Genomic DNA, 25,114 nt, shown 5'->3' with positions numbered 1-25,114 from the left:
TTGGATGTAGGGGTGCTGTTTTTGGTCCTGTTCCTCTATGTAGTTGGCTAGTAAAGAGATCTGGAAGGTCTGTGAGCAGCAAAACAGATCTGATACACAGGTGGCTCTGCTTCTGTTGAAGTGCTGTGGTCAGTTTCTAGTCCTGAAAGGTCATTCCAGCCAAGGGCTGATAGGAGGGTTAGGTGCTGGCAGAGGCACTTACTTGGAGATGCCCGTGTTGCTGAAAGTAAAGGAGTGTTCATACTCTACGATGGGGGTACAGCTGGAGAGCCAGAAAAGGAAATTTGAATGTGCTACTGAGTGGAAAAGAAGAAACAGAAATAGATATTGTAAGCCAGAGTTCATGGGAATGGAAAGGAAGTTGTTCCAAAAGGTTAAAAATGTGTGTTGGGAGACTGGTACGAATGCAGTACTTGAGAGAGATGCTAGTGGGTTGGACTAGGATGTTAGTTGGTTGGTGATGGTGAGAATGGAGATGAGATGGTGAGAACGGTTGTAACCCTTAGGTGTGCTGGGAAAGAAACAAGCTTGAGGACTGTGTTCTTATGTAGCTCATACCTCTTGGATACTAGTGGGCTACTGAGGAGTCAGTGGTATTAAGAGGTTTGTTAAGAAGTGGCACATGGTACTTGTTATAAATGGGGTACTCTGAGTGGAAGATCCATTTTCAGGGAGAACACAGGCGGAGCTGTTACAGTTGAGTTCTTTAGTGGTAATGTGGGTAGTTACTCCTCTAGGATCTATTTGATGCATTATTTGGCTTTTGGCCTAGGGGAGGTAGTGATGGTTAGGTAGATAGGATGATAACTGGCAAGAAAGCTTGGAACCTTGGTCTCTAAAAGCCTGATAAAACTGAGAGCCATGATTTGAGATTGCATTGTCTGGAAATGGAGTCTAGGGACTATGTCTGCATTGTTACAGCACTAGCAGCATTTAAAAGGCCAACTGATCAACTGAAAGGGATTGATAGTTACAGATGGGGAGGTAAGGCTGATGAATGGGTTGAAACATGGCATTTTGATCAGGTCTGCTTTCGCTGGAAAGGTAATATGACCAGAGAAACAATGTCAGGGGCAGACCTGAAAGGAAGTCTATGGTTGATGGTGTTGAATGTGGTGGCTGGTGACCTTGGCAAGGAGTCCCCAAGTTGGTGCCTTAGGATATGCGGGAATTTTGTGATCCTGCTCCAAAGTTGAGGCCAGAATTAGAGAGGCCTTTCTCAGGACCAGAGGCAGTTAGATAGACCAGATAAGCTTCTGGCTTGTGTCTGTAACGAGCAGTCTTCTCACCTGGTCAGAGGAAGGTGTCTTTCTAGAGTGTTGAGATAATAGTGTGCTCAGCACTCGAGGGGTAGCTGATGCCTTGGTCTTGACAGTATTCCTAAAGGAAGCAGGCACTGCCATGACAAGAAGACTTTTTGCTAGCTCCCTGACAGAGATGTGCCAGTCTATTCTATGAAGTTCTGGGATGTGACAGGCCTGTTTTGCTGCCCTAGCTCTTGGCACCAAGGAGGATGAAATGTCTGGCAGCAAGAGCTAGGGATGGTTAGCAGACTTACAGGGCTTGACTTAGGTGCTTAAAAGTGAGCTGAGTAAGGGTTTGCTCTGAGAGGGGAGCTGAGTGCCTTGGGCTCTGATTCTCACTTGGTCAGTACCTCAGCAGTAAGGAGTTAGTCACATAGATGTTCAAGACTACACCTTTACTATTTAAATTGTGATCTGAGTACCAGCAGCTTCCTCATCACCTGGGAGCTTGTTAGAAATGCAAAATATCAGGTACGCCCACTCCAGAGCCGAAATAGAATCTGCAATCCGACACATTCCTCAGGTCATTGGAAGTCTCAGAAACGTTGCTGTAGTCTGGACCAGTGGTTCTTAAACTTCATACTTCAGTGAGCATCAGAGTCATCTGGAGGATGGCTGTTAAAACCAAGGTTGCCGGCCCCACTCCTAGGGCTTCTGATTCTGAAAGGCTAGGGTGGAGGCCAGAAATGTGCATTTCTAACAAGTTCCCAAGTGATGGGATGCTGCCTGTGAGGGACTGTGGTTTGACAACAGCTGACCCTCTTAGCTTTCTCATCTGTAAAACGGGGGAGTAATTCTTGCCTGCTTACAGAGATGTGTGATCATATGGGATGATGTGTGAGAAATGTGTTCACTACACTGTGGGGGTATGTCAGTCTGTGTATTGCTTGCTTACTAGTCAGTGAATTTTTAAAAATCTATTGTCATGCCAGCACAATTGTTTACTTTCCTGGCTGCTGGCCATCACTTGTGGGCAGAGAACAGGGAATCTATGAACCACCCCATGGGCATGCAGTGTTCTGTGAAGAGAGCAGCAGTCCCTGGGGCTGTGGATGGAGATTACTGAGCAAGCCCTCCTGTAGCCCAGCCAGCTTCCCTAGGCTCCTGGCCAAGTTGTCTGACTAGAATTCTCAGTCTGTTTGAATGGGCCTGGTCTTGTCTTGATCACCTGTTACCACCGTTTCTTCACCTCCAGCTAGTGTATCTTTAGGGCAATATTCAGATTGGTTTGAAAACTGGTCTTTGTCTGACCAAGCCTCTGATTCGTCTTGTGATCCTGAGCTTGCTTTTCCTCCACTTTATTGGGTGACTGATGGAAGAGGCCTTGGCTGCATGTGCTCAAGTCCCAGGATGTGGACTCTGGACCTCCAAAGTGAGGGGAGCTCAGAGGCTATTCTGATGAGAATCAGTAGAGCAGAGTGGTAAAAAGCATAGACTCCAAAACTGGACTGTCTCAATCTGAATCTTGACTACCTACTGGTAGTATGACTTTGTACTCTTTTTGTCTCAGTTGCCTTATTGGCAACGTGGGGTTAATAATAGTACTAGTCTTATAGGACTGATGGGAGGATAAACTGAATTAACATATTAAGTGATCAAAACTGCTTGATATGTGATGGCTATAGGTATTAGCTCTTATTAGTAGAATTAGTGCTAGTATTATTCTGATCCACAACCTCATCATAAGCTGTTGGAGAACAGCAGGTGACTGGGAGGCAGGCCCTTCTTCTCTGGGTTCAGGCAATTCTCCTGCCTCAGCCTCCCGAGTAGCTGGGATTACAGGCACGCACCACCATGCCCAGCTAATTTTTTGTATTTTAGTAGAGACGGAGTTTCACCATTTTGACCAGGATGGTCTCGATCTCTTGACCTCGTGATCCACCTGCCTCGGCCTCCCAAAGTGCTGGGATTACAGGCTTAAGCCACCGCGCCCAGCCCCCAGAGATTTTTTTGGACTTGGCACCCTTCCACTTCCAAGGCCTTCCTTAGTGATGCCTTCAGGGGACATCTCTAGCATATAACCTGAGATTTGTTTAAATTAATTTCATGACAAATGTATGTATACAGGTAGCTACAAAGAAATCATTTGGTTGTTTGGTGCCCTGAAGGGTCAGCTTCACAGAGGCCACTAATATCTGAAGTTATTTACAATTGAGTATGTAAAAATGTTTGAACCGTGACTGCTTCTGAGTCATGTGCATATAGAGGTAGACACAAGTGTACATACCTCGGGTGAGGATGTGGCTTCTAAGACTTGGTCTCCTTCATTTATTGGTATTATGTTTTTTTGAAAAAAATTCAGATTTCAATAAAAGTAAATTATAATTCATCTTAGCCTATACCCCCTTTGAATAAAGAATAGCAGTGTCTATTTTCAGCCTGTTTTCTACATTTTAATTGCTTTGGGGTCTACGGAGATGGGTAGAGGGGGACATGTAGGTGAAAAATCAGCCTTTTAAAACTCCAATTTTGTACCCTTCCTTGTCCTGAAACTTCGAGCATCAGCTCTCATCTGTCAAAGTGTAAATCAGCAATTAAAACCCAAACAGCCAAATGCCAAAGATGACCTGAAGCACAAAGCAACTGACAAACAAGTCCGGACAAATCGACGGGTAATTTATAAGCTTTGCCCTAAAATCTAATTATTTGGCAATTTGAATTTGCAGCCAGCCAGGGCTTGGCAATAAATTTAACCCGCCATAAATTATTTAGGAGCAGACCGTGGTGTAAATCAAAACCACGAGTGTTTGTTTAAGAAATAAGCTCCTTGTGCATAAAATGTCTTTTTTTTTCCCCCAAGGGAGAAACTGTTAAGCAAACCATACCCCATTGCCCAGTGTAACCCTCACTTCTCCCATCCAACTTCCCCTCTTCCCTCTGGCCAGGAGGCTTCTTGATCCTTGGAGAAAGGGCCCATCTTTGCATGAGACTTTTATCCAAAACTAAATATTTGGGTAAAACCCACATGTTGCCAAGGACTACATTTTCTACCTTGTGGTATGTGTTGCTTTTAGATTTTATCAGATCTTTTAGTGCAGGGACACACACTTTTTGGATTTTTCTTCAGAGGGTTGAAGGAATAGATTAGTTGTTATGAAGGAAAGCCAGCTCCTTCTTCCTAGATTGAGAGAGGAAAGCCATGAAAAACGATCTGCTCATTCCTTTATTTCAGATAGGACATGGAAACATCAGCTCAGGCAGAGGAGAATCTATGCTTATGAAAAAGGGGTTAGAAAGCTACACTATTAAATCCAGTGGCTCTGGCCTGTAATCCCAGCACTTTGGGAGGCCAAGCCTGATGGATCTCTTGAGGCCAGGAGTTTGAGACCAGCCTGGCCAACATGGTAAAACCCCGTCTTTAGTAAAAACACAAAACTTAGCTGGATGTGGTAATCCCAGCTACTTGGGAGGCCGAGGCATGAGAATCTCTTGAACCTGGGAGGCGGAGGTTGCAGTGAGCCAAGATTGTGCTACCGTACTCCAGCCTGGGCGACAGAGGAAGACCCTATCTCAAAAAACAATAAAAAGAATTTGTAAACCCTCTGTCCCATATTGATGAATTCCAACAATCTAACCTAAGTCCCTTCTGCTTAACTCCTCTTGTTGTTGTTGTTCTGTCTTCAAATACATTTTTGTTGCTGCAGACACTTTAGTTGAAGGGAGTTTGAATACCCCAAAAGCAACTTACACATTTATTTCTTGCAGTCTACTGATGGTGATGTGAAATTTCATTTGGAATGCTATGCTGTTGAAGTTTTGTCCTCAGTTTATGAAGGAAATCACTGGGGGTTCCTAGCTGAGCAGTTAGAAAGCAGCTAGGTTTAAAACCTCTGCTCTAACCCACTTTAAAGGTAGATGAATATTTGTTTGGTGCTTCTTTTTTATTTCTGTCTTCTCTCCCCTCAAAAACAAACAAAAGATTTGCAGGGACAATATTGAGGGAGACAGTAGGTACATTGGAACCTTGGATATTTGAAAAATCCAAATTCTGAGGCTTTTGTTGTTAGTTGTTAAGTTATGGCCAGTTTTCATCCACCATTGGCAGATAGCCCAGTGCTGTAGGTAGTTTTTTGAATGTAATGTCTCAATGTTAGCATTGAAAGTCCCATGTTTCAGGAAACCCTTGGTCCTGGTCAACAAGACAGTTGATTGCCCTAGGTAGGACTGGGATTTGGTGGTTTGTAGTATTTGAGGGAGAAAACCACTTTGAGATGAGAGTAGATTTAGTAGAAAGTGCTTTGAACTGTTAAATGTCTTGGTTTGAATCCTGGCTGTACCACTAACCTTCTTTGACATCTTAGACAGATCATTTCTCCTGTCTGATTCCGTGGAGAACTCTGTGTCTTCCGGTGCAGCCAGGCCCTTGGCTTGTCTCCTCCACTTAGCAGCCCTTTCGTATGTTTACCCTACAGAAGTTGAGAGAGTGAAGCTTGTGTGCCAGCATAGGAATTAGGTGCTGGAGATCACACTGAAGGCGCATGGTTCCTGCCTTCCCTGATGCCATCTGTGCCATCTGTGTTACTGTAGCCATGGTGGAGGCTTTTCAGGAGTAAACCTCTAAAACTTTTCTGCCGGGATAGTCCACATTCATTACTCTTAAAATAGCCTTTTAGACTAAAAGAACCAGATCTTTCTTGACCCTTCAGATTTTGAAAGCTGCTAGTCCTACTCTTTTTTGGTCTCAGTCTCATTTTCCACTTTTGGAGACCCAGCTCTGTCTCTCACAAGCGGTATAACTGTGAGCAAGTAACTTAACATCTTTGGGCCTTACTTTATTTGTGAAAAAGGGATGGCAATGATTCCCACCTCATGAGTTAGGAGGATTAAATGAAATCATTCCTATTAGCACAGTGTCTGCCACATAGTAAACAATAATAAATGGAACGAATAAAATGATTGCGTTTTCCATGCATCTTGGAGAGCATTGGAGGCCAGCTCCTCTCCACTCTTTGCCCAGACTTGAGCATCTCACAGAGAAGAGCCACCTTTCATTGTATTATCTCTGTGTCTACAGCTAGTCCCTGCTTGGTGAATAGCAGATGCTTAATAGTATTGATTTATGACCTGATGATGGTGATGGTGATGGTGATGATGATGTGACCTATCTTCCAGGATTAAGGGGGGTAAAGTAAGAAAATGTGGCCGGGTGCTGTGGCTCACGCCTGTAATCCCAGCACTTCGGGAGGCCGAGGCGGGTGGATCATGAGGTCAAGAGATCGAGACCATCCTGGTCAACAAGGTGAAACCCCGTCTCTACTAAAAATACAAAAATAAGCTGTGCATGGTGGTGCGTGCCTGTAGTCTCAGCTACTCAGGAGGCTGAGGCAGGAGAATTGCTTGAACTCAGGAGGTGGAGGTTGCAGTGAGCCGAGATCATGCCATTGTACTCCAGCCTGGGTAACAAGAGCAAAACTCCATCTCAAAAAAAAAAAAAAAAAAAAGTCTGTGAGACTGGGTGCAGTGGCTCACAATTGTAATCTCAGCACTTTGGGAGGCCAAGGCAGGTAGATCACCTGAGGTCGGGAGTTCGAGACCAGCCTGACCAACATAGAGAAACCCCATCTCTACTAAAAATACAAAGTTAGCTGGGCATGGTGGTGCACGCCTGTAATCCCAGCTACTTAGGAGGCTAAGGCAGGAGAATCGCTTGAACCTGGGAGGTGGAGGTTGCAGTGAACTGAGATCGCGCCACACTTCAGCCTGGAGAACAAGAGCGAAACTCCGTCTCAAAAAAAAAAAAGGAATATGTGAAACCACACTTTTATAAATGGAAAAACATAACACTGTGTATGTCCCTCCACTAAGATATTTATCACAGTGTACTGTTCTTTATTTGTTTGCCTCTTTTTCACTCATAGTCCATGCACTTCTCCAAAGTGGAGACTACATCTTATCTCTAGTCCTTCTCGAGCCCCTGTCTGATATCCTACACAATATCAGGCATACCTTTGTATGTGCCATTTGCATTCAGGTGGTTTAATTGGATGCAAATGGCATACAAAGGCAAAAAATTGTAAAGCTGTTATTAGGGTAGGGAAAGAGGGCTGGTAAATACAAACTGGCCCTTCCTTCCCTCCTGGTGCTACTTTTACACTAAACTGTTTCTAAAATAAACCTCTTCTTAGGGGAATGATGAAATTGGATGAGAGAAAAGGTGAGGGTCAGGAATAATAGTTTCATTATCTGAGCAACTGGACATAAGAGGCTGGCACTTGGGCACATGGTCACAAATCTTTGTGTTGGAATTAATGCCACCAGACTCTAGTGTTGGAGTTCCATTTCTGATCATTATCAGCTAAAAATCATCAAAGTGTTTGTCATGCTCCAGGTGCCCTGGCTATAGAGTTGTGCCAACTTGGTACAGATTAGGGCACTTCTCCCGTTACTGGGTTGTTTGGGTCAGTATTTGAGGTTCTGGGATTGCTGGGCAATATGGGAAGGTAAGAAGTAGTACCTAAGTGAGGTCCTTGCTGCTCTGACTTCTCAGAGAGTCTTTTCCAAGAAGCTTCTCTTTTACATCCTTGGTGGCTCAAGTGAATATTCCGATGTGCAGGCTCATTGTTCCAACAGCTCCTTATGTTGTGGAGGAACAGCCCCTGCAAAGTCGTGTTTTGAGACTGACACTTGAAAGCACCTCTTCTTGATCTTGGGGAGAAAGCTTGGCTGATGAGCTGGCATTATCAGAGATATGTTTATAATAGGCCCAATCCGGTATGTCCTGGGCCTTGGGTCTGGGCCCTCTAGGAATTTCAGGGGCCTACCCTCTCCTCTCCTCTTTTTTTTTTTTTTGCATAGATCTGAGTCTGGCTTGTTCTTCCTCTCTGGGAGCATGGCACTGAGTTTCAGCACTTATTTGGCCCCATTTCCCTATGGGTGAGGAAGCTAGCATCAGGAAAGTTTGAATACTGAGCTGCAGTATTTGCTGTTATTTGCTGCAATGGGGAAACCCAAAGGCCAAATTTCCAGAGAGTCTGCTGGGGATGCTGACTTGGTGCTGGTCAGCGTGGAAGCTGAAGCACATACTATTTTATAATAAATACTAATGAAATCCTAGATCTATAATAGCATTTCAGATATCTAAAACAAACCATGTGCTTGTTAAAAAGTGGAAAGAGATCAACTTTAAGCCATAAATTCTTGGTAATAGAGGGTTTTTTCTATTTATGTTTGATAGATATTTTTATTTCCAGAGGAATGTCAACTCCTAATTTCATAATGTATCATGGGCTTAAGAAAATTGAATTTAATAAAAAGCCAAAGATGAATGGCATCCTTAAAGGTCCCAACACTTGTCTTTATTAGCAGGACAAACTGTAGGTCTCCAAACACTGCTGCTCTCCAAATGAAAGTTTAAATGAAAAGTACAGTTGTGTCACAGGTTAAATTTCATTGTGGGCCCAGCTAACGTTGTTAGTGAGAAGCTGGCTATATTTGTTTCCTTAGACACCAGGGCAGCCAAACTCACCAGGCTATAGAGCTCTTTCTGTTGGGGAAGGGTTTCTTCTACTTAGGGGGAGAGGAAGGACCCATCAGAAAATCAGGAGTCAGATGGGCCTGACTCAGGGCCACACCTCAGAGTTGACTCTTGGAAATCATGGATACTGGATTTTGTAGGAGGACCAATGTGTATTTTTTTTGGTGTGTGTTCAGTTTTGTTATTCAGTACCAAAAGCCCCATTACTCTGTATGTAATGGTTCATGGGGAACAGAAGGCCCAGGGAATTGGGAAATGAGTGTTGCCCTCTCTTCACCTTGGGAGAAGAGGTATCACCCTGGTCTAAGCAGCAGCCTGGGCCTCCCCTCTCTCCCCTCTGCCTCAGCCTAGCAGCCATTTTGCCATTTCTACTTCTGGGAATAAGCTCCTGTCAGCTTCCTCATCTTTGGAGATTAGCCCACGGAAAACAAGGCAACCAGAATCTTTGAATCTCTCTGGCATGAAATCTGACTGACTTGATTTGGTTTTCAATCCTGCTGTTTTGTGTTGGATTGAAGTAGATGCTTTAAAAACAAGCCCAATATTAGTGGGTATGCTTTGAGGGGAGGATACCTGGCTTTCCTGGGACATCAAGGAGATTGATCATTTCTCCTGTTTTCCTACCCATTCATTTCCTAAGTGCCGTCAGGTGTCATCAGTTTCGTGTTGCTTCTCCAGGCTGTCTCTGGAGAGAACCAGTTTACCATGATTTTAATGATACTGGAAAGGTCTTCTCGGGAATGAAGGACCTGGGGAAGGGGTGCTGCTGGAGCTAACTGTTGGGGCCACTGAATGGGCAGAGCCCCCTTTCTTTTTCTGCAGTGGAGGCCCTTTCCACATGCTAATTTTACACAGAGAATTTTGCTTTTATTTATTTATTTTTTATTATTTCCTATTTGTCTCCTCCAGATGTTTTCAGGGCAGTTGTTTTTTTGTGTGTGTTGTAAACTAATTCCATTCATGTTTTAAAAATTTATGAAAGCGCTAATAAAAGTGTCAAAGTGGTAAAAATGTTAGCTTTTCCTCTGCTTTGATTAAATTTTGCAAACTGTTTTTGAATATTAAAAAGCAATAATTTTTTTTATTCTCTTTCCTTGCTTTCCCTCTTCTCCCTGGTATGCATGTGCTCTCTCTTGGCCTCTCCCCACTCTGCTGTGTTCCTCCCTTCCCAGGAGCGATGTATGAGGCGTGCTGCACAGCCAGCCTTCTGCAAGCCTGTTTGCACACCAGGAGCTTGGTGCTGTGCATCTCTATTAAATAGCGGAGACAAATTAATCTTAGAGACACCAAACAAATTGTCACTCCTCCTCCTTCTCTTCCATTATGTTTCAGTGGACTGGGAAGGGCTGGCTAAGCGATTGGGCTGGCGGTGCAGGGCTAGTGTGTACTGCCTGAAAGAAAGGTGGGAGGTGCTAGCGTCTATTATTCTTACTCACTTTTCTCCTTCTCTTTGGGATCCCTTTTGGCTTTATTTTTTACCTTTTTTTTTTTTTTTTTTTAAATAAGAACTAGTGAAGAAACGTACCAGCTCGGTTCAAACTTCATACAAGGTAATCTATGCACTGGTCTAATGGCTGGGTGTCTATATGGCAAGAGATCAGACCCATTTCAGGACAGGGGCCTGGGCAAGAGAAAGAAGGGCCTATTCTTAGGGGCTCAAGTGAGCAAGCCTCTGCTAGAGAACCAGTTGGAGAACCTGGGGAAGATGACACCCCTGTCTTCCTTCTTGTTTCCGGAAACAATGGGAATGAGAGCTGTGTCCAGTTCCTGGAACCTATGAGGATATTAGCAGTGGGATGGTTAGGATTGTAACTGTGCTGGCACTGTCTCACTCAGTCTCTTGGGTTTGGCCTGGCAGGAGCTAATGAACCCAAAACACTCATTCTTTCTTGACTTGGAGCTATTGTTGGAAATGGTCGATTACAATAACTTATTTTTCCTTTTCTGTATCTTTGGCACTCCAGGAAATCATTGAGTTCCCCATCCTGAAGCTAAATGGCCGGACCATGGAGATTGAGTCTACCTTTCACATGTATGTCCAGCCTGTAGTCCATCCACAGCTTACCCCCTTCTGTACAGAGGTAAGGGCCCTGGTATTGGGCAGCAAGGGCTGCTGGGAGGGGAATTTTAGAGTCATTGGTGCTCTATATAGGCCACTTAGGGAAAGCATGGGGCTTATCAATGCCTAAGGCAAGTACACACTAGACCTAGCAGTTAGGTTTGGTAAAGTCTGCCACTCCACTCAGGCCACTGTTGTGACTGGGGACCCAGGGAGAGCACTGGCTCAGTCTACCTCTGCTTCCCCAGCATCCCTTTTTGGTGACTGGTACTTGGAGACCAGGAACAGAATGGTACTTCCGGGGTTCAGGTTCTTTCTAGTTCCATTTCTCTTAGGGCCCCTTGTCAAGAAGTAAAGATTTCAGCCACTTGGAAGGCAAGGTTACGTGCAGGCCTTCTTAGCTTTCTGGCGTTGTTACTCTGTCCTCCCGTAAAGCAGCCCTGCGTGAAGCATAGGTTGAGTTTGTTGGAGGAACATCTGTCACCAAGAGAAGAGTGGTCTGAGCAAAGCATAAGGCCTGGCTGGCCAAGGCTGAAATGCCCTTATCCTAGGTGGGTGCTATACTTGGCTTCCTTGTTAGCAGGTTAGTATTGATCCCATTTTACAGCTTGTGAAACTGAGATTTTGATGCTTGCTGGAGGCTCAAAAGAGCTATTGGCAGCGGTGAGGAGCCCCTGCAAGTTCTGACTCCCAGGACTGTGAAGAAGCCTTCCGTGGCTGTTTCCCTGTGACATGTCATGTAATGCACTCAGTGGTGGCCCACAGGTTGTGGTGCAATCGGGTTGAGAATGTGTAGTAACAGGGGTGATGAGAATCTTTTAAGAGTCTGGGGTTGAGGTACATTAGAGACTTTGTGCCTTCATTTAGAGACCCATCTTCTACATGTGAATGAAATAGGTGGAAAGGGGTTCTCAAGTTGTAATCTCCCAAATAATCTCCTTGGTGAGGAGGCTGGGGACAAGGCTGCCTGACACTGGTGGGAGGGCTCCATGGGCCCTGAGACTGACTTGAGGTCTCGAGGTTGCTCCTGAATTTGATGCCAGTGTTTGCCAGCTGACCCAGGTAGGCCTTTTGTTGCAGGCATCCATTTGGGAAGGTGCCTAGCCTCTTAAGCCTTTTGTTATTCCAAATAATGATGTTGGGTTCTGGTTCTCTTTTTCTCTACTGTGTTTTCCCCTTTTCCCTGGGATTTACCTATACCACCAGGGGGCGCTAATCTGACTTTTCTGCCCCTTTTGAAAAATCACCATTTTAATGATGATGAAATTCCCTTTCTTATAGCAAGGGAAGGAAAGACTTCCTTTAGCCAGCCATTTTCCTGAGCCCTCCACTGGCCTGAAAGGCTAATGTCCTCTTGTCCTTGCATAGACAGGCAGGCCCAAATTGTGAAAAGTTTGCTACCTGTTTAGGAATGGTACAGAATTCTGCTGGAGCTGGACCCTGGGCAGGAGTGGATGCTTTGAGAGTGTCGGAAGAGGGACTTCTTTTAGAGTAAGGCTACTGCTGCTACTTTTTTGTGGGGATGGGAGGAGGGATTGTGAGGCTTTGATGAACAGTTTCTTCATTCTGGAAAGCTTCACCCAAGGATGCACATACATAATTTGGAGGGGAGTAGGAGTGGTGATTGGGATCCTTATTATGAAGCCTGTTCTAAAAGTGCAAATGTGGTTGTTCTGTAGGCACTGGGTCTGCCATTTTGTCTTAGGTTTCTGGAGCTTAAAACTCTCCATGATCTTGTCCCTCCGATTTTGCCCAGCCTTATATCTCCCTGCTTCATCTCCCACCTAGCTCCCCTCACCCAGAGGTTGCCCTCTTACAGTCTGTCTTTTCACATGATGGTCCTTGCCTGCACAGGGTTCCCGCTCTTCTCGCCAACTCCTGCTTGACCTCCAGGATTCTGCTTAGGGTCACTTTCCCTGGTCCCCAGATTGAGTTGTGCTTACCCCAACACAGAACTGATCAGATACTTTATGCTATAATTATTTTTCTCTTCACTAGACTATAAGTTCCTTGAGGGCAGAAACTAGACCTGATTCATCTTTGTCCTATCATTAGGGTCTGCTACCAAGTAAACACTTGATATGTGTTCCTTAAATGAGTGAATATTGTCAAGGAGTTATTTTCTGTCTCCCCCTAAAAACACTGTACTGCTGACTTGTTATTTTGAGTAAGTAAAGCCTTGTTGGAAAACCTCAGATCATGTAACTATTGCTCTGTCTCCATACTAGATGGAATTGTATCTCTAAGAGGCATAGACTCAGAATGGGGGCTGTCATTCTGAGACCTCATCCGACCTGGCAGTTGCTGCCTTTGGGGGTAGGGGTGGAGGTCATTCCAACCAAAGACAATCTCTTGTTAGTAAGTGAGGAACAACCTCAAGCATCCAGATTATACTTAAGTAGTTCTTTTGGCAGGATTTTCTCTCTTGTGCACCAGAAGTTCTTAAGAACCCCAGCCTGTGTGTGTGTGTGTGCACGCACGTGCGTGCACCTGCACATGCATACGACACATGCACACACATGGGCACATGCTTGTGTGGGGAGAGAAGCAGGCTCAGTGCTGTACAGTAGGAAGAAGGATTCCACTTTGAGTGAGTCCCTAGCACACACAGAGAGACTCTTACTGCTTCATATTAGGAATGTGTTAGTACACTTCTTAAGGTCCTTTCTTAGTTTCAGTTGATAGCCTGGAGACATGGTTCTGACAGATAGGATGGGATGTGTTTCATTCCTTCCCAAGTCCTTTCCCTGTGACTTCTAGAATCTGCTCCAGCTCATCAAATCTCTGTCTCTAGCAGCTGGGCTGCTGCACAGTCCCTAACCATGTCTTCTTTTTGTTGTTGTTGTCATGAAAAAAACTAGAGAAATACTCATTTTGCTAAATGCCAGTAAAGGGCTTTGTCTTGCACCTGTACTTATAAAGGGTGAGATTTATTGGTCTCTTTCTCTGAGGAGAAAGAGTGGGTCTGATTATCAGATTGTACACCAGAGACAAGTGCTTATGTAATCAACAAACTGTCTTGGTGTCAGAATACGATTGTGTTGGAGATAAACTGTGAAAGGAGAAAACGCTGGATGCTGACATGCTATTGGCACTGAGTTTCCTGGGCTGCTTCCTGGAGTTGCTAGTGTTTATGATGAAGCCAGCTCACTCCTGGACAAAGCCCTTGTGAGGGTAGGGGATCTCAGTAACCAGCCACGTTATCAGTCAGGGTCAAAAGCCCCTTGGCTTGTGGTTTCTGAATCTGGAGAAGTGGGAGTTAATCTGTAATCCCTCAATGAAAGGAGCCACAGAGCACACATTAATTCTTCCTCTCACCTCTCCTGCTTTAAGTGGCTAAGGTCTCTGAGCTCTGTTTAGCCTGTGAGCCCTGGTTCTCAGCTTAATAATACTTGGCTTTACTCTAGTACCTTTTGTTGTGAGGATGTAAAAGCTTTTAACAAACACATATTAACCCAAGTGGGACATGGCTTAAACTGTAATATGAAGGATTTAAGTTAGGCCTAAGATAGAACTTCCCAGTATTAATTTGATAAAATTGTCATGTTCCTTCCTAGCGTCTTGTATAAGCCTTAAAGGTGTCTTATAGGTCGTTAGTATCAGGTATAGGAACTAATTTTCACTTAAAAAAAAAAAACAAAAAGATGGGGTCTCCCTATGTTGCCCAGGCTGTTCTCAAACTCTTGGGCTCAAGCAGTCTTCCTGCCTTAGTCTCCCAAAGTGCTGGGATTGCAGACAAAGCCACCACACACAGCCCAGAACTAACTTTAATTTAATCCCTTCTTTGTCCAGTGCCTTGGCAGAGCTGATAAGCGGTGGTCCATCTTTGGAGGGATTAATATAGGGGCCTGAGGCCTTCCCTGAGAAGGCTTGTGTAGCTGAGCCAACTGCTCAAGCGTGTCTCTGGGGGCTATATGCAAATTCTTGAGGAACTCAGCTGTGAGCCTTGCCTTGCTGGGCCCCAGATGAAAATGGCTGTTGTCTGGGAACATGGTGAGAAAAGGAGCTGACCTCACTAGGCTCCTCCCAGGCTGATGATTCTAGGATCACTGAGCCCTGGAGTGGAGTTTGTGAAAGCCCCAGGATGATGGAGCTCTATTCCCCCTGCTCCAGGTGGGAGAGGTGGGCTTAGTCTGTAGTGAGACATCCTGCAGCAGAACACCTGAGCAGCACCCCGGTTTTCCATTTTGGTGTAGTGATTTTCTTGCCCCACATCAGTGATTTTACTGGGGCCCAGGGCAAGTGCTTATGGGTTACATAGGTGCTGACCTAAGCCTTATTAAGCTCCAGGAACCGAGGGTTCTTGGCAAGGGCGCATTGGTTTCCTGTGTGAGTGAGACTTTCTTGAAGTCCTTGGCATTCAGCTCATCTGAGTGACCGTTGGTGGGAGCCAAAGAAAGGAGTGGACCTAATCTTGCCCCCTGAAACTCAGACCAGACACAAAACTAACATTTCAACCCTAGAGCTTCCTAAGAAGTGAGAGTAGCTGTGGTCCCCCTTTTCCAGGATGGTCCTGATCCGAAGCCCCATCTCCAAGCTTGAAGATATATCTAAGCCCCAGGCTTAGCAGGAGAGAAGCTGGGCCAGAACGGGCAGCGGTGGGTCTGTGGGTGTCTATCACTAATCTGGGGCTGGTAATTAGCCTCTTTCTGACTCTCTTTGGCCCCTTCATGCCCAAGGCAAAACATACGGCAACTGCCTGCTCAGTTTGTGGCTCTGGAAGGCATACAGGCTCTGAGTACTAGTTGGGGCTAGGCCTAGGAGGGGGCTGTGGAGAACACACATTCCATGAGGGCAAAGTTTCCACATTTTTCTTCACTGCCAGATCCCTAGTTCCTGTAATGCAGCCCAGCCCATAGTAGGCTGTCTATGAATAGTTGTTTACTAAATAAAAGGAGGAGTCCTTTGTACTCCAAGATCATTGAAGCTGCTGACCAAGGGCACTTCCCCACTCCCAGCCCCCGAGCCCTTAGCAGACCATCTTTTCTTCACTTTGACTCAGGCCCTCCCTCTACTGGGCAGTTCTTTGGTCTTCCAAGCAAGGAAAGGGTGTGGAGGTGCCAGTCGGGTGGGCATGCTGTGGCTTAAAGCTTTTCGAAACAACAGTGTAGTTAATCTTTCTAATTTATTTTCCTTTTAGACCATGGGAAGTCTGTAGGCAGCAGCTGTTACCCAATTAAAATACAGATTAATATAAAAACAGTTTCTGGAATATAAAATAGAGTGGCTATGTCCTTACACTTCCTTAAAATACCACCTAATAATGATTTGATGAACTACAGAAAAACCCACCTAGAGGAGCTCACATTCTTAAAATGAAAATTTCTTTCCTAAAATGTGTATATTACCATTCCATGTAAGTCGCCATGAGAAAATAACCTTACCTCTTAGACCAGCGATTTCTGTGTGTTGGGTATTTGGAATTCATTAAGTGTAATTATAGTTTAATTGGAGTTTAATCTCCCCCCCCCCCCAGCACACTTTAAAAAAAAGAAGTTTCCAAGCAAGCCTGAGAGACTGCTCTTTCTGGAAGTAGCCAGGGACATGCTGGGGGTGGTGATTTCCCGTTGATGTCCAGGACATGGGAGCTTCATGCCCTCAGATCCTTGTAGGCAATCTGTCTCTAGTCTGTACCTGAGGGATATTTTTACTTAAAACTAAACCAAAACAAAGCAAAACAACAATCTTGTTTGAATCCAGTCCTGACCTAGGTGGAGTGTAGGCCCGAGTCAGAAATTCTCCTGGCCATATTCTGAACATAGGGCCTTTTTGTATTAGTTTCCCTGCCAGTTGAAGGTGACTCTGTTTCTTGCTTGGTTGGTTCATATTGAGGGCCCACATGTGCAGGATGAAGGATAGGTGCCTGTGGCACGTCATGGATGTTAGGGAAGGTGTTAGGGAGAGTGTGGCAGTGAGCAGTGCTGGACATTGAGGCTCAGAAGGTGTAGACTTGAAGCCAAGTGTGCCTGTCCTGTGTGAGCACTCCCCAAGTTTTACAAGAACTTCTGTGAAGTTAGGAGCTGAATTTGAGACTAATTGCGGGAAGTTATTGAGCCTGTTGAATACAAAAGATATGTAACATCAGTTTGTTTGCAAAATGAAAGCTGAAGCAGGTGTGAGAATACACCTTGTGGTCAGTATATGTATGTGTACATCTATCTCAGGGCAAGATTTCATGGGAGCAGCTCACATTGTGTCCTGGGTCCTGGGACTTTATTCCCAAGGCTTCTAGTTGGGTTCTGAACCTAAAGCAGTGCCAGCTCAGAGCCCTTTACAGCAGGAGAAAAACAAAAAGGAAAGGGTCCAGTTTAGCCTTGAGTCCCTACACCCTGGTTTTCTACCCATTGGCTATTTCTCTTTCCTTTCAGCTCACCGGGATTATTCAAGCCATGGTGGATGGTCAGCCAAGCCTGCAGCAAGTGCTGGAGGTAGGTTGAGTGACCTTTAATTTCTGACCTCTGACCCCTTCCTGCTGCCTTTCTCTCCCTCCCCTCCTGAGAACGTAGCCGTGTAATTTGACTATGATTATGGCTTGATTAGAATAACATTTGCTGTCACATCAGTGACATGCTGTTGAGAGTATTGAACCATTGATCTGTCATCTCCAGCTGTTCCCGTCAGGGTTTCTGACAAGATGTCCCAGTGCTGCCAGGAGTCAGGCAGAGGGGCCCCCACCCCTTCCTGGCCTATGGCCCTGTGCTGGCTGGCTCTAGGGTAGCCTACACTGGGTGGGCTGGGGAGTAGCGGAGCTGGGCTGTGGCACGGTGAGACTGGCCCTGGGAACTGGAGGTGTTTTTGTTTAGCTTTAGTGTTGGCTTCTTGTGGCATGTGAGCACTTCATTAACTCACCCAGAACTCCCCATTGATGGCTTTTGTTTGCTGTGAGCTCCTCCAGGAGCTGTGGCTGGGCCTGCCTGCCCCACTGCAGCTTGCCGCTGGATGCATTGTGCCTGTTGGGTACAGAGGCTGCACTGGGTAATGATTCCTAATCAGAATAATTACAACAATTGCCTGTGTGAGGGAAATCAAATTAAAGACTTTAAAACCCTTGGCAGAGACCACACTTCTAGGATGTTCTCCTCAGGGAGCTAGAAAAGGTTAAGATGCTGCTTCTTGCGCTGTGGCCCAAGGGAATAAGGAAGGGCAGTGCTTGGTCTTAGCCTGTCTTCCACCCTCCTCTGGCCTGGAGGTTTTCACAGGGGGAGAAGGTCCCCCTCCCATTTCTTTCTTTATAGGGGGAGGGGAGAAGAGAAAAAGCCTGTGGATCTCATTAGGTTCTTTATTTATTTTGAAGACCAATAAAGCCAAAGCTCAAACCTTATCGAAATATAGGAGAAAGCAGAGTATCTGCAGGAATAGCAGGGCACATCTGCACTGGAGGTGTGCAGCCTAGAGGAAGTAGTATGGTGGCAGGGAGCAGGGCAAGATATCTTTCTTTAGCCAAGAGATCCTGTCCCACAGAGGAGAGAGATGCAGATTGAATTTTGTGGGGCTCCCAAGGAAGGAGCCAGGGTCAGAGAGGCAAGTTTAGACTCACCTTAGTGGCAGAGTGTATTTCTTCTTCCTGGGAGTGTGGGAACCCAGGCTTTGTGACCAGTCTGGTTGCGGGGGTCAGGTTTGGGCACCTGTAGTAGATTGGGAGAAGAGAACATGAGCTCTGAGAAGCTTCCCAGCTATACTGACCTCCTTTTTTTGAAGAGGCTCATTCCTGTGACCAAGGGAGCTCCTTAGCATGGACTGTCCCCGATAAACCAGACTCAAAGAGACAGAAGGAACTCGTTGTTTTCTCTGTCCCAGCCATCATCCCCAGCCAGGGCCTGGCTCCTGAGGGATGCCTGAAGATAGGCAGCTTCTTCCCGGAACATATGTAGCTGGGATCCTGGAAGAAGATACTTGCTCTGGGCCAGCACCAAACTAGGACTGTTGAGGTTATGGGTTTTTTTCTCAATGACCCTAGTTGAGGAGGAGATGTTGTCTTCAGGAGGCAACACCCTGTTAACCCTAGGCCAGCCCTGAAGCAGGGCATTCACAGAATTCTGAGTCTCACCCAGGAAGCTACTTTCTGCTACTGCTACATACTTTGTGGGTAAGGAGGGAAGATTCCTGGTATCAGCCTGAATAGAGAGTTTCTGGCAGCACTAGGAGACCAGACCAGGCTCTGCTTCATCTCATTAGTCCTGAGTTGGTTCTAGAGCTAAATAGCTTGTTTCTTGTCCCAACCAAGACCCTTAGCAGGCAGTCAGCTAGATGTTTACCCTATTGATTTGTTCTAAGTAGAGCTCAGCCTGGACCCCACTAGAACTTCAGTAACTGGGATGGCTGGCCCAGCTGATTGAGGTGTTGGTGGTTCCTCCAACCCTTATTCATTCAAGCAGAGAAGGAAAGGAAAAGGACAGGCCTGATTCAAAATGTAGTATCCCTTCCCTGGACAGGCTCATAGTAAAAGATGCTCACTAAATAGCTGCTAAGTCCTAAGCTTCCAGGGACCCTAGTGAGTGTTGAGTGCTTTTCATGATAAGGGCCCAGTTTTGCTGAGTGTGTCCTCCTGACAGTCCTGTTGTGTCTTACTCTTTCACAGGAGTTAGGGCACTGGGGAGCCCCTCTAGTATGTGGGGCTCTTAACTTGGAGATATAAAGCAGTGAGCTGGGGGAGACGTTATGCTGATTTATGGAGCCCCAGTTTCACCTTACCTCTTTTCTTAGGTGACCCAGGGGAAGGGATTCACGTGTATGTGGGTGTGTGCATGCGTGCACATACATGCAAGGAGCTGGGCCAAAGTAACTGAGGAGATAGACCATTCAGCAGTGGATGATCCAGAATTTACCTTTTGGGAAGATTCTTTGGCTGAGGAGGATTCTCTGTAAAGAGGGTTTAGAGACTACATGGTCTGCATTGTCTGGCACCGGGAGCAGCTCTGACATTCTGGTTGGTAGGACTGACGTAGCCATGGAACTAGGTAGGATCCTTGGCCTTACTTAGTCAGGGGTGACTTTAGCATGGGCCAGGCCTCTAGCATCTCAGAGGTATCCAGGGAGCCAGCCTATACCTGCTAGAAGTAATCTTACTTAAGATACTTAAAGATATCCATGGGCTCTCTATCACCTGCTGAGCACATGAGGCCCTTCACAGTCTGGCCTAACCTAGTTTTCCAGTCTCTGTCCTTCCTTTCTATATACTGTGGACTTCAGTCACCCTAAACTTTTACCTACTCATGTTTTCAGTCAGTCAGCAAATATCTCTTGAGTAGATCCTGTGATGGGTGAGAAATTAAGGCAGTGAGTGAGACAGAGTTTTCATGGTGCTTATAGTCGCAAGGAACCAGATGTTAAACAGATAATTGCTTCAAATACAAAATTATTGTGCATGTACCTTTGTCTCTGCCTGTAGTATCCTTTTCTATGTTCCACCATGTCAGGTTCCTAGTTCAACTATCTTCTTTGTGAAGCCTTTTCTGACTCCTTTCCCTGTAAAAGGTAGGGCTAGCCACTTCCTCTTCTTGGTCCTGTAGCATTGCCACGGGTCCATTGCTGCATCTTGTATTATGATGATCTGCCTTTCTCCCCTTCTCAGCCTACTGCCTGTTTTGTGGTAGGTACTTTCAACATTATCACATTTAATTCTCAGAACAACTCTGTGTAAAGTTTTATAGATGAAGGAAACTGAGGTTCACAGAGGTTACATGACTTTTAAATAACTCTCCCTCAGTGACACAGCCAGGATATGGAATAGCCAAGGGTTGGAATCCAGGTGTATCTGGCTTCCAATCCTGCATTTTTAACGACTATGTGAGATAGCCTTAAAAAATAATCCTCTTGCGTGGGTAGAAGCAGTGATGTGATCTGTTGCACTACCTCTTTGTGCCTGGGACCTTCTGAAAAATAGCCAATGCTTCATGAATTCTTTTCATTTATTATTTTTTTATTTTTTACAGAGTCTCGCTCTGTTGCCCAGGCTGGAGTGCAGTGGTGTGATCTCAGCTCACTGCAACCTCCACCTCCTGGGCTCAAGCAATTCTTGTTGCCTCAGCCTCCCAAGTAGCTGGGATTACAGGTGTACAGCACCACACCCAGCTAATTTTTGTATTTTTAGTAGACACAGGGTTTTGCCATGTTGGTCAGGCTGGTTTCAAACTCCTGGCCTCAAGTAATCTGCCTGCCTCGGCCTCCCAAAGTGCTAGGATTACGGGCCTAAGCCACCACACCCGGCCTTGAATTGTGTATGATATTTCTCTTGTTGTATACTGATTTTAGCATTTGTACTTCCAGTGTGAGTGCAAATAATAAAACTGATCAAAGGGATGAAGGGAAAGAAAGTTTAGAGTGTTTAGGAGCAGTGTTTCTCCCTGTGTAGGAATTGAGCTCTGCCTTAAAATATCCTTCTAAATTTGAATCCTCAACCACGAAGAAGAGAAACACGAAGTCGGGGGCCAGTTTTTGAACTTTTAGCAGCTAGAGCAGGCAGCACTCTCCCAGGTGTCAGGATGGGGCTCCAGCCCAGTGAAGGGGCCTCTTCTGAAGGTGAAAATGTTCATCACCTTCATTTGGTGAATAAGCAAATTCATAAGTTTGGTTAATAAACATTTGGTAGAAGGGTAAAGTGAATAAATGAATGAGTGAAGCTGTGGGTGGAAGCCCCTGCCTGGGGCCTCCTTCTAGCCTGTTCTCATGCCCTAGGACAACAGCCTGTCTGTGCTAGGCCAGGGGACCAATGAGAGGAAGCCAGGTCAGAGCAAGGTATTTGGACTGACCTGCTGGGATCTGGGGAGGCTGCTGGGCAATAGGCAAGTGTAGGGGCTCCCTCCTGCTACACACTCAGGCTGCAGGATCTTCCTGAAGGGGTTCTCTTCCAAGTGCTTTTGTAGTTCTGACCAAGGCTGAGAGCCCACAGTGGGGCCATGGCTGGATAAGATTACAATTTTCTCCTGCTCTGATTACAAGCAGCTTATTTGCCTTTCACTGTTGTGGCTCTTCACAGGCTCAGGAAAAAAAAAGGAAAATCTCATCTGTTCTTGTGTACTTTTCAGAGGGTCGATGAGTGGATGGCGAAGGAAGGCCTCTTAGATCCAAACGTCAAGTCAATTTTTGTCACCTGTGGAGACTGGGACTTAAAAGTCATGTGAGTATGAGAAGGGCTACTTTGCTGTCAGGACTTGGAATCTGTAGGACCAGGTCTTGCCTGCTAGAGCCTTAAATGTCTACAAGTCAGCTGGGTGAGGGATTCTTCAAGTCTTTGAGGCTACCAGGGATAGAAGAGGATTGGGAGCCCTGCCTTCTGCCTCTCTGGAGCAGTGTGTGTGCAAGTCAAGGGACTGCCTGGACGGTTGGGGTCTTCCTGCCTTTGCCAGGTCTCACTGCTCACGACAGCCCTTCCAATTGTGGGGTTGTATGTTATTACCTTGGAAGGGAGGAGGTAAAAGAGCATCTTGAAAAAAAAAAAGTTGAAGCCAAATACAGTGTTTATTATGTAATGAAATACAGTAACTTATTTATCAACCATATAAAGTAGGCATTATTATTTTTCCTATTTTATAGCTGAGAAAATAAAGGCACAGAAAGGTTAAGTAATTTACCAAAGGACACACAGAGCCAGGATTCAAACTCAGGTCCTTGCTCTTAACTATTATACTATGCTGCCCCTTTATCTGGCCTGCAAGACCCTGGTGATCCAACCAGGATCCCAGTGGTGGGATAAGAGAGGGCTACTTCCAGGAAGCTGCCCAAGTTACCAACCTCCTCTTTCCTCCTTTGTCCCCACTACTTTTTTACCTTTGTCTCCTGATCCTGTCCCAGTTACGGAAGGCAGAACCGGTTTCTTTGCTGGGTTGACACTTGTGCATTTGTTTGCCCTATTGGATACATGGCTTCAGATGGCCCCCAGGGAACTGAAATGGGATGGAGGTGGTGGGGGCACTGTTTGCTGAGGAGTCATGGAATCGATTACGTCTGTGTTCGTTGTGACTGAAGGTAGCAGCAAGTATTCTCTCACTGTGTGTGTGTGTGTGTGTGTGTGTGTGTGTGTGTGTGTGTGAACTTTTGAGCATAAAGTGGGATGTTGGTGAGGGCTATAGTATAGTAGCTCTGGAGTAACGTTCTCTACCACATCAGATGTCATCTTCTCAACAAGACCCTTTGTAAGCCTTTTGGATGCCAGGCATTGAGGTGATGTTATATACCCAGGTGGGTGTCAAGCCCGCTATTGGACTCCAACTTTCCAGGTGAGACAGGAGGAACAAAAGGCCCCAAATCACATGAGCACACACAAACCTCATCTCCCACACCCGTGTGTACACACATTGACTATACCCCTCTTGGTTTACTCCAGAGGGTCTCCATATTCCCATATGACACCTCTGTCAGGGAAATTATACAGGCTGGGACTAGAAGGAAATATGAATCAGAGGAGGAGTTCATGGAGAAGGAGAGGAGGAAAGAAGGCTCTTGTTCTTATTAATGGGGTCCTGGGCAGCTTTGAGTCCTTAAAGTGAGGAAGGGACCTAATGTGGAGCTCTGTAGCCCAGGAGAAGCTCTTCAAGGTGGGGCCAATTTCAGGCTGATTCCCAGAATTCTGGGGTTCGTATGGCCCAAGAGGAAGGCCCTTTGACCCAGTCCAGAGGTCTGCTTCCTCCAGGTAGCCTCACCAGGACTCCCATTCGTCCAGTATTTTTCTCTCTTTGCCATCTTCACCTTCCAAACACACACATTTCAGAATCTTCTACTTTAACTATGCACGATGTGTACATATATGTATATAAGAAAACTTTCCTGTGCACGAGGTTGGAGACTATATAAGCTTGGAGTTGGTCTCCCCATGAAATGGAGAGGGAATTTCAGAGGATGCTGTCTTCTTTGGGACTGGCCTGTTCTGTAGCACAGTGGGCCCTGAACAGGTATTGGTGACTCAGGAGATTGCTCTGCTGGGTTGTGGAACTCAAGCATATATGAAAGGAAGCCAAGTTTTTTTTTTTTCTTTTTGAGACAGAGTCTTGCTCTGTTGCCAGGCACCAAGCTGGAGTGCAGTGGCGTGAGCTGGGCTCACTGCAACCTCTACCTTCCGGGTTCAAGCAGTGCTGCTGCCTCAGCCTCCCAAGTAGCTGGGACTACAGGCACGTGTGCCACTGTGCCCAGCTAATTTTTTTTTTTTTTTTTTTCAGTAGAGATGGGGTTTCACCATGTTGGCCAGGATGGTCTCAATCTCTTGACCTCATGATCCGCCTGCCTTGGCCTCCCAAGGTGCTGGGATTACAGGCATGAGCCACTGCGCCCGGCAGAAGCCAAGTTTTAATGAGTGCATACCTTACCATATCCACACCTCTTGACTACCATCTCTGGTGGGTGGTGGTATTGTCTTTCTTTTGTAGATGAAACAAACCAAAACCCCCTGTGGCTAAGAGAGCTAAAGACATGTAGCTAGACAGAATTGAATTCTAAGACCACTTAGTTTCCAAAAGAGATGGGTAGGGCAGACTTTGTGGGCTGGTTTGGGTTTGGACTGGGAAGGCTGGTGAAGCTTCAGAAAAGGGTGTGCAGAAAGGAAGCAGGTGGCAGGGCTTGGGGGAGGGAGCTCTGTGGCTGCCTCTTATAAGCAGGTCTCTGCATAACTGCTGGGAAGGCTCTTAATTAAATGTGTAACAAAATAAAAACAGCCGGAGAGGAAACCTAAGTAGTGCTGCGTGACAGCGCACAGCTAATCGGTGTTCCTGGAACCTCTCGGCAGAGGCTCGTCAGATGGCTCTCGTCAGAGCCGTCACCTTTTTATGTGCCCGGTAAAGGCTGCAGATGAGCCTGACAAGGGTGGTGGTAAATTGACACTCACAACTTGTTAGTCTGTGGCTTACTTCTTATTTTGACATCCATTTTCAGATTTAACTAAGTCTAAGGAATTCAGCAAACATTTTCATTTACACTCTAGTTTCTGGAAGCTATGGCTCCTTCTCATTGCTGTCCTTACCTCCTGCTCCCCTTCTCCCCCCAGCCAGCTTCACATCACTTTTGTTGGAAAGGGGCTGATTAGTGAGGCACTGAGAAATGGGAACTGAAGTGGCAGCAGAAATCCCACTGGAGAAAAGAAATCTGCTCCCATCCTGACAAATCATTTTATGTCCATCTTTTGTCAAAGCCAGATGAGTTGATTCTCCACGTTTTACATGGGCTTTGATGCCATAGTCACAGATCCTGCTAAGCCGAGTTTTTATTTAGTGAGTGTGGATTTAATTTTACCTCTCAAGTTTTTCAAGAAACAACACTTATTGTGGGTCTGGCTCTTGGTCAACTTGCCTT

General features: G+C 45.8%; 1 protein-coding gene across 20 annotated transcripts in view; it reads left to right on the top strand.

Annotated features, from left to right (window-relative positions):
- Positions 1-25,114, top strand: part of ERI3 (ERI1 exoribonuclease family member 3) — a 134,835-nt gene that overhangs the window by 25,411 nt on the left and 84,310 nt on the right. For all 20 annotated transcript variants that reach the window (XR_013519991.1, XR_013519990.1, XR_004726815.3 and 17 more), the window contains 3 exons: positions 10,743-10,859; positions 17,206-17,265; positions 21,862-21,953. Coding sequence is in view for 17 of the 20 variants with exons in the window: in XM_017974646.4 (XP_017830135.3) it covers positions 10,743-10,859; positions 17,206-17,265; positions 21,862-21,953 (269 nt within the window). In the remaining 3 variants the exon portion in view is untranslated. The remainder of the gene's footprint in view (positions 1-10,742; positions 10,860-17,205; positions 17,266-21,861; positions 21,954-25,114) is intronic.

Source organism: Callithrix jacchus, chromosome 7 (genome assembly GCF_049354715.1).
Source record: "Callithrix jacchus isolate 240 chromosome 7, calJac240_pri, whole genome shotgun sequence".
Lineage (NCBI taxonomy): Eukaryota > Metazoa > Chordata > Mammalia > Primates > Cebidae > Callithrix > Callithrix jacchus.
This window is presented reverse-complemented; position numbering and strand designations above follow the sequence as displayed.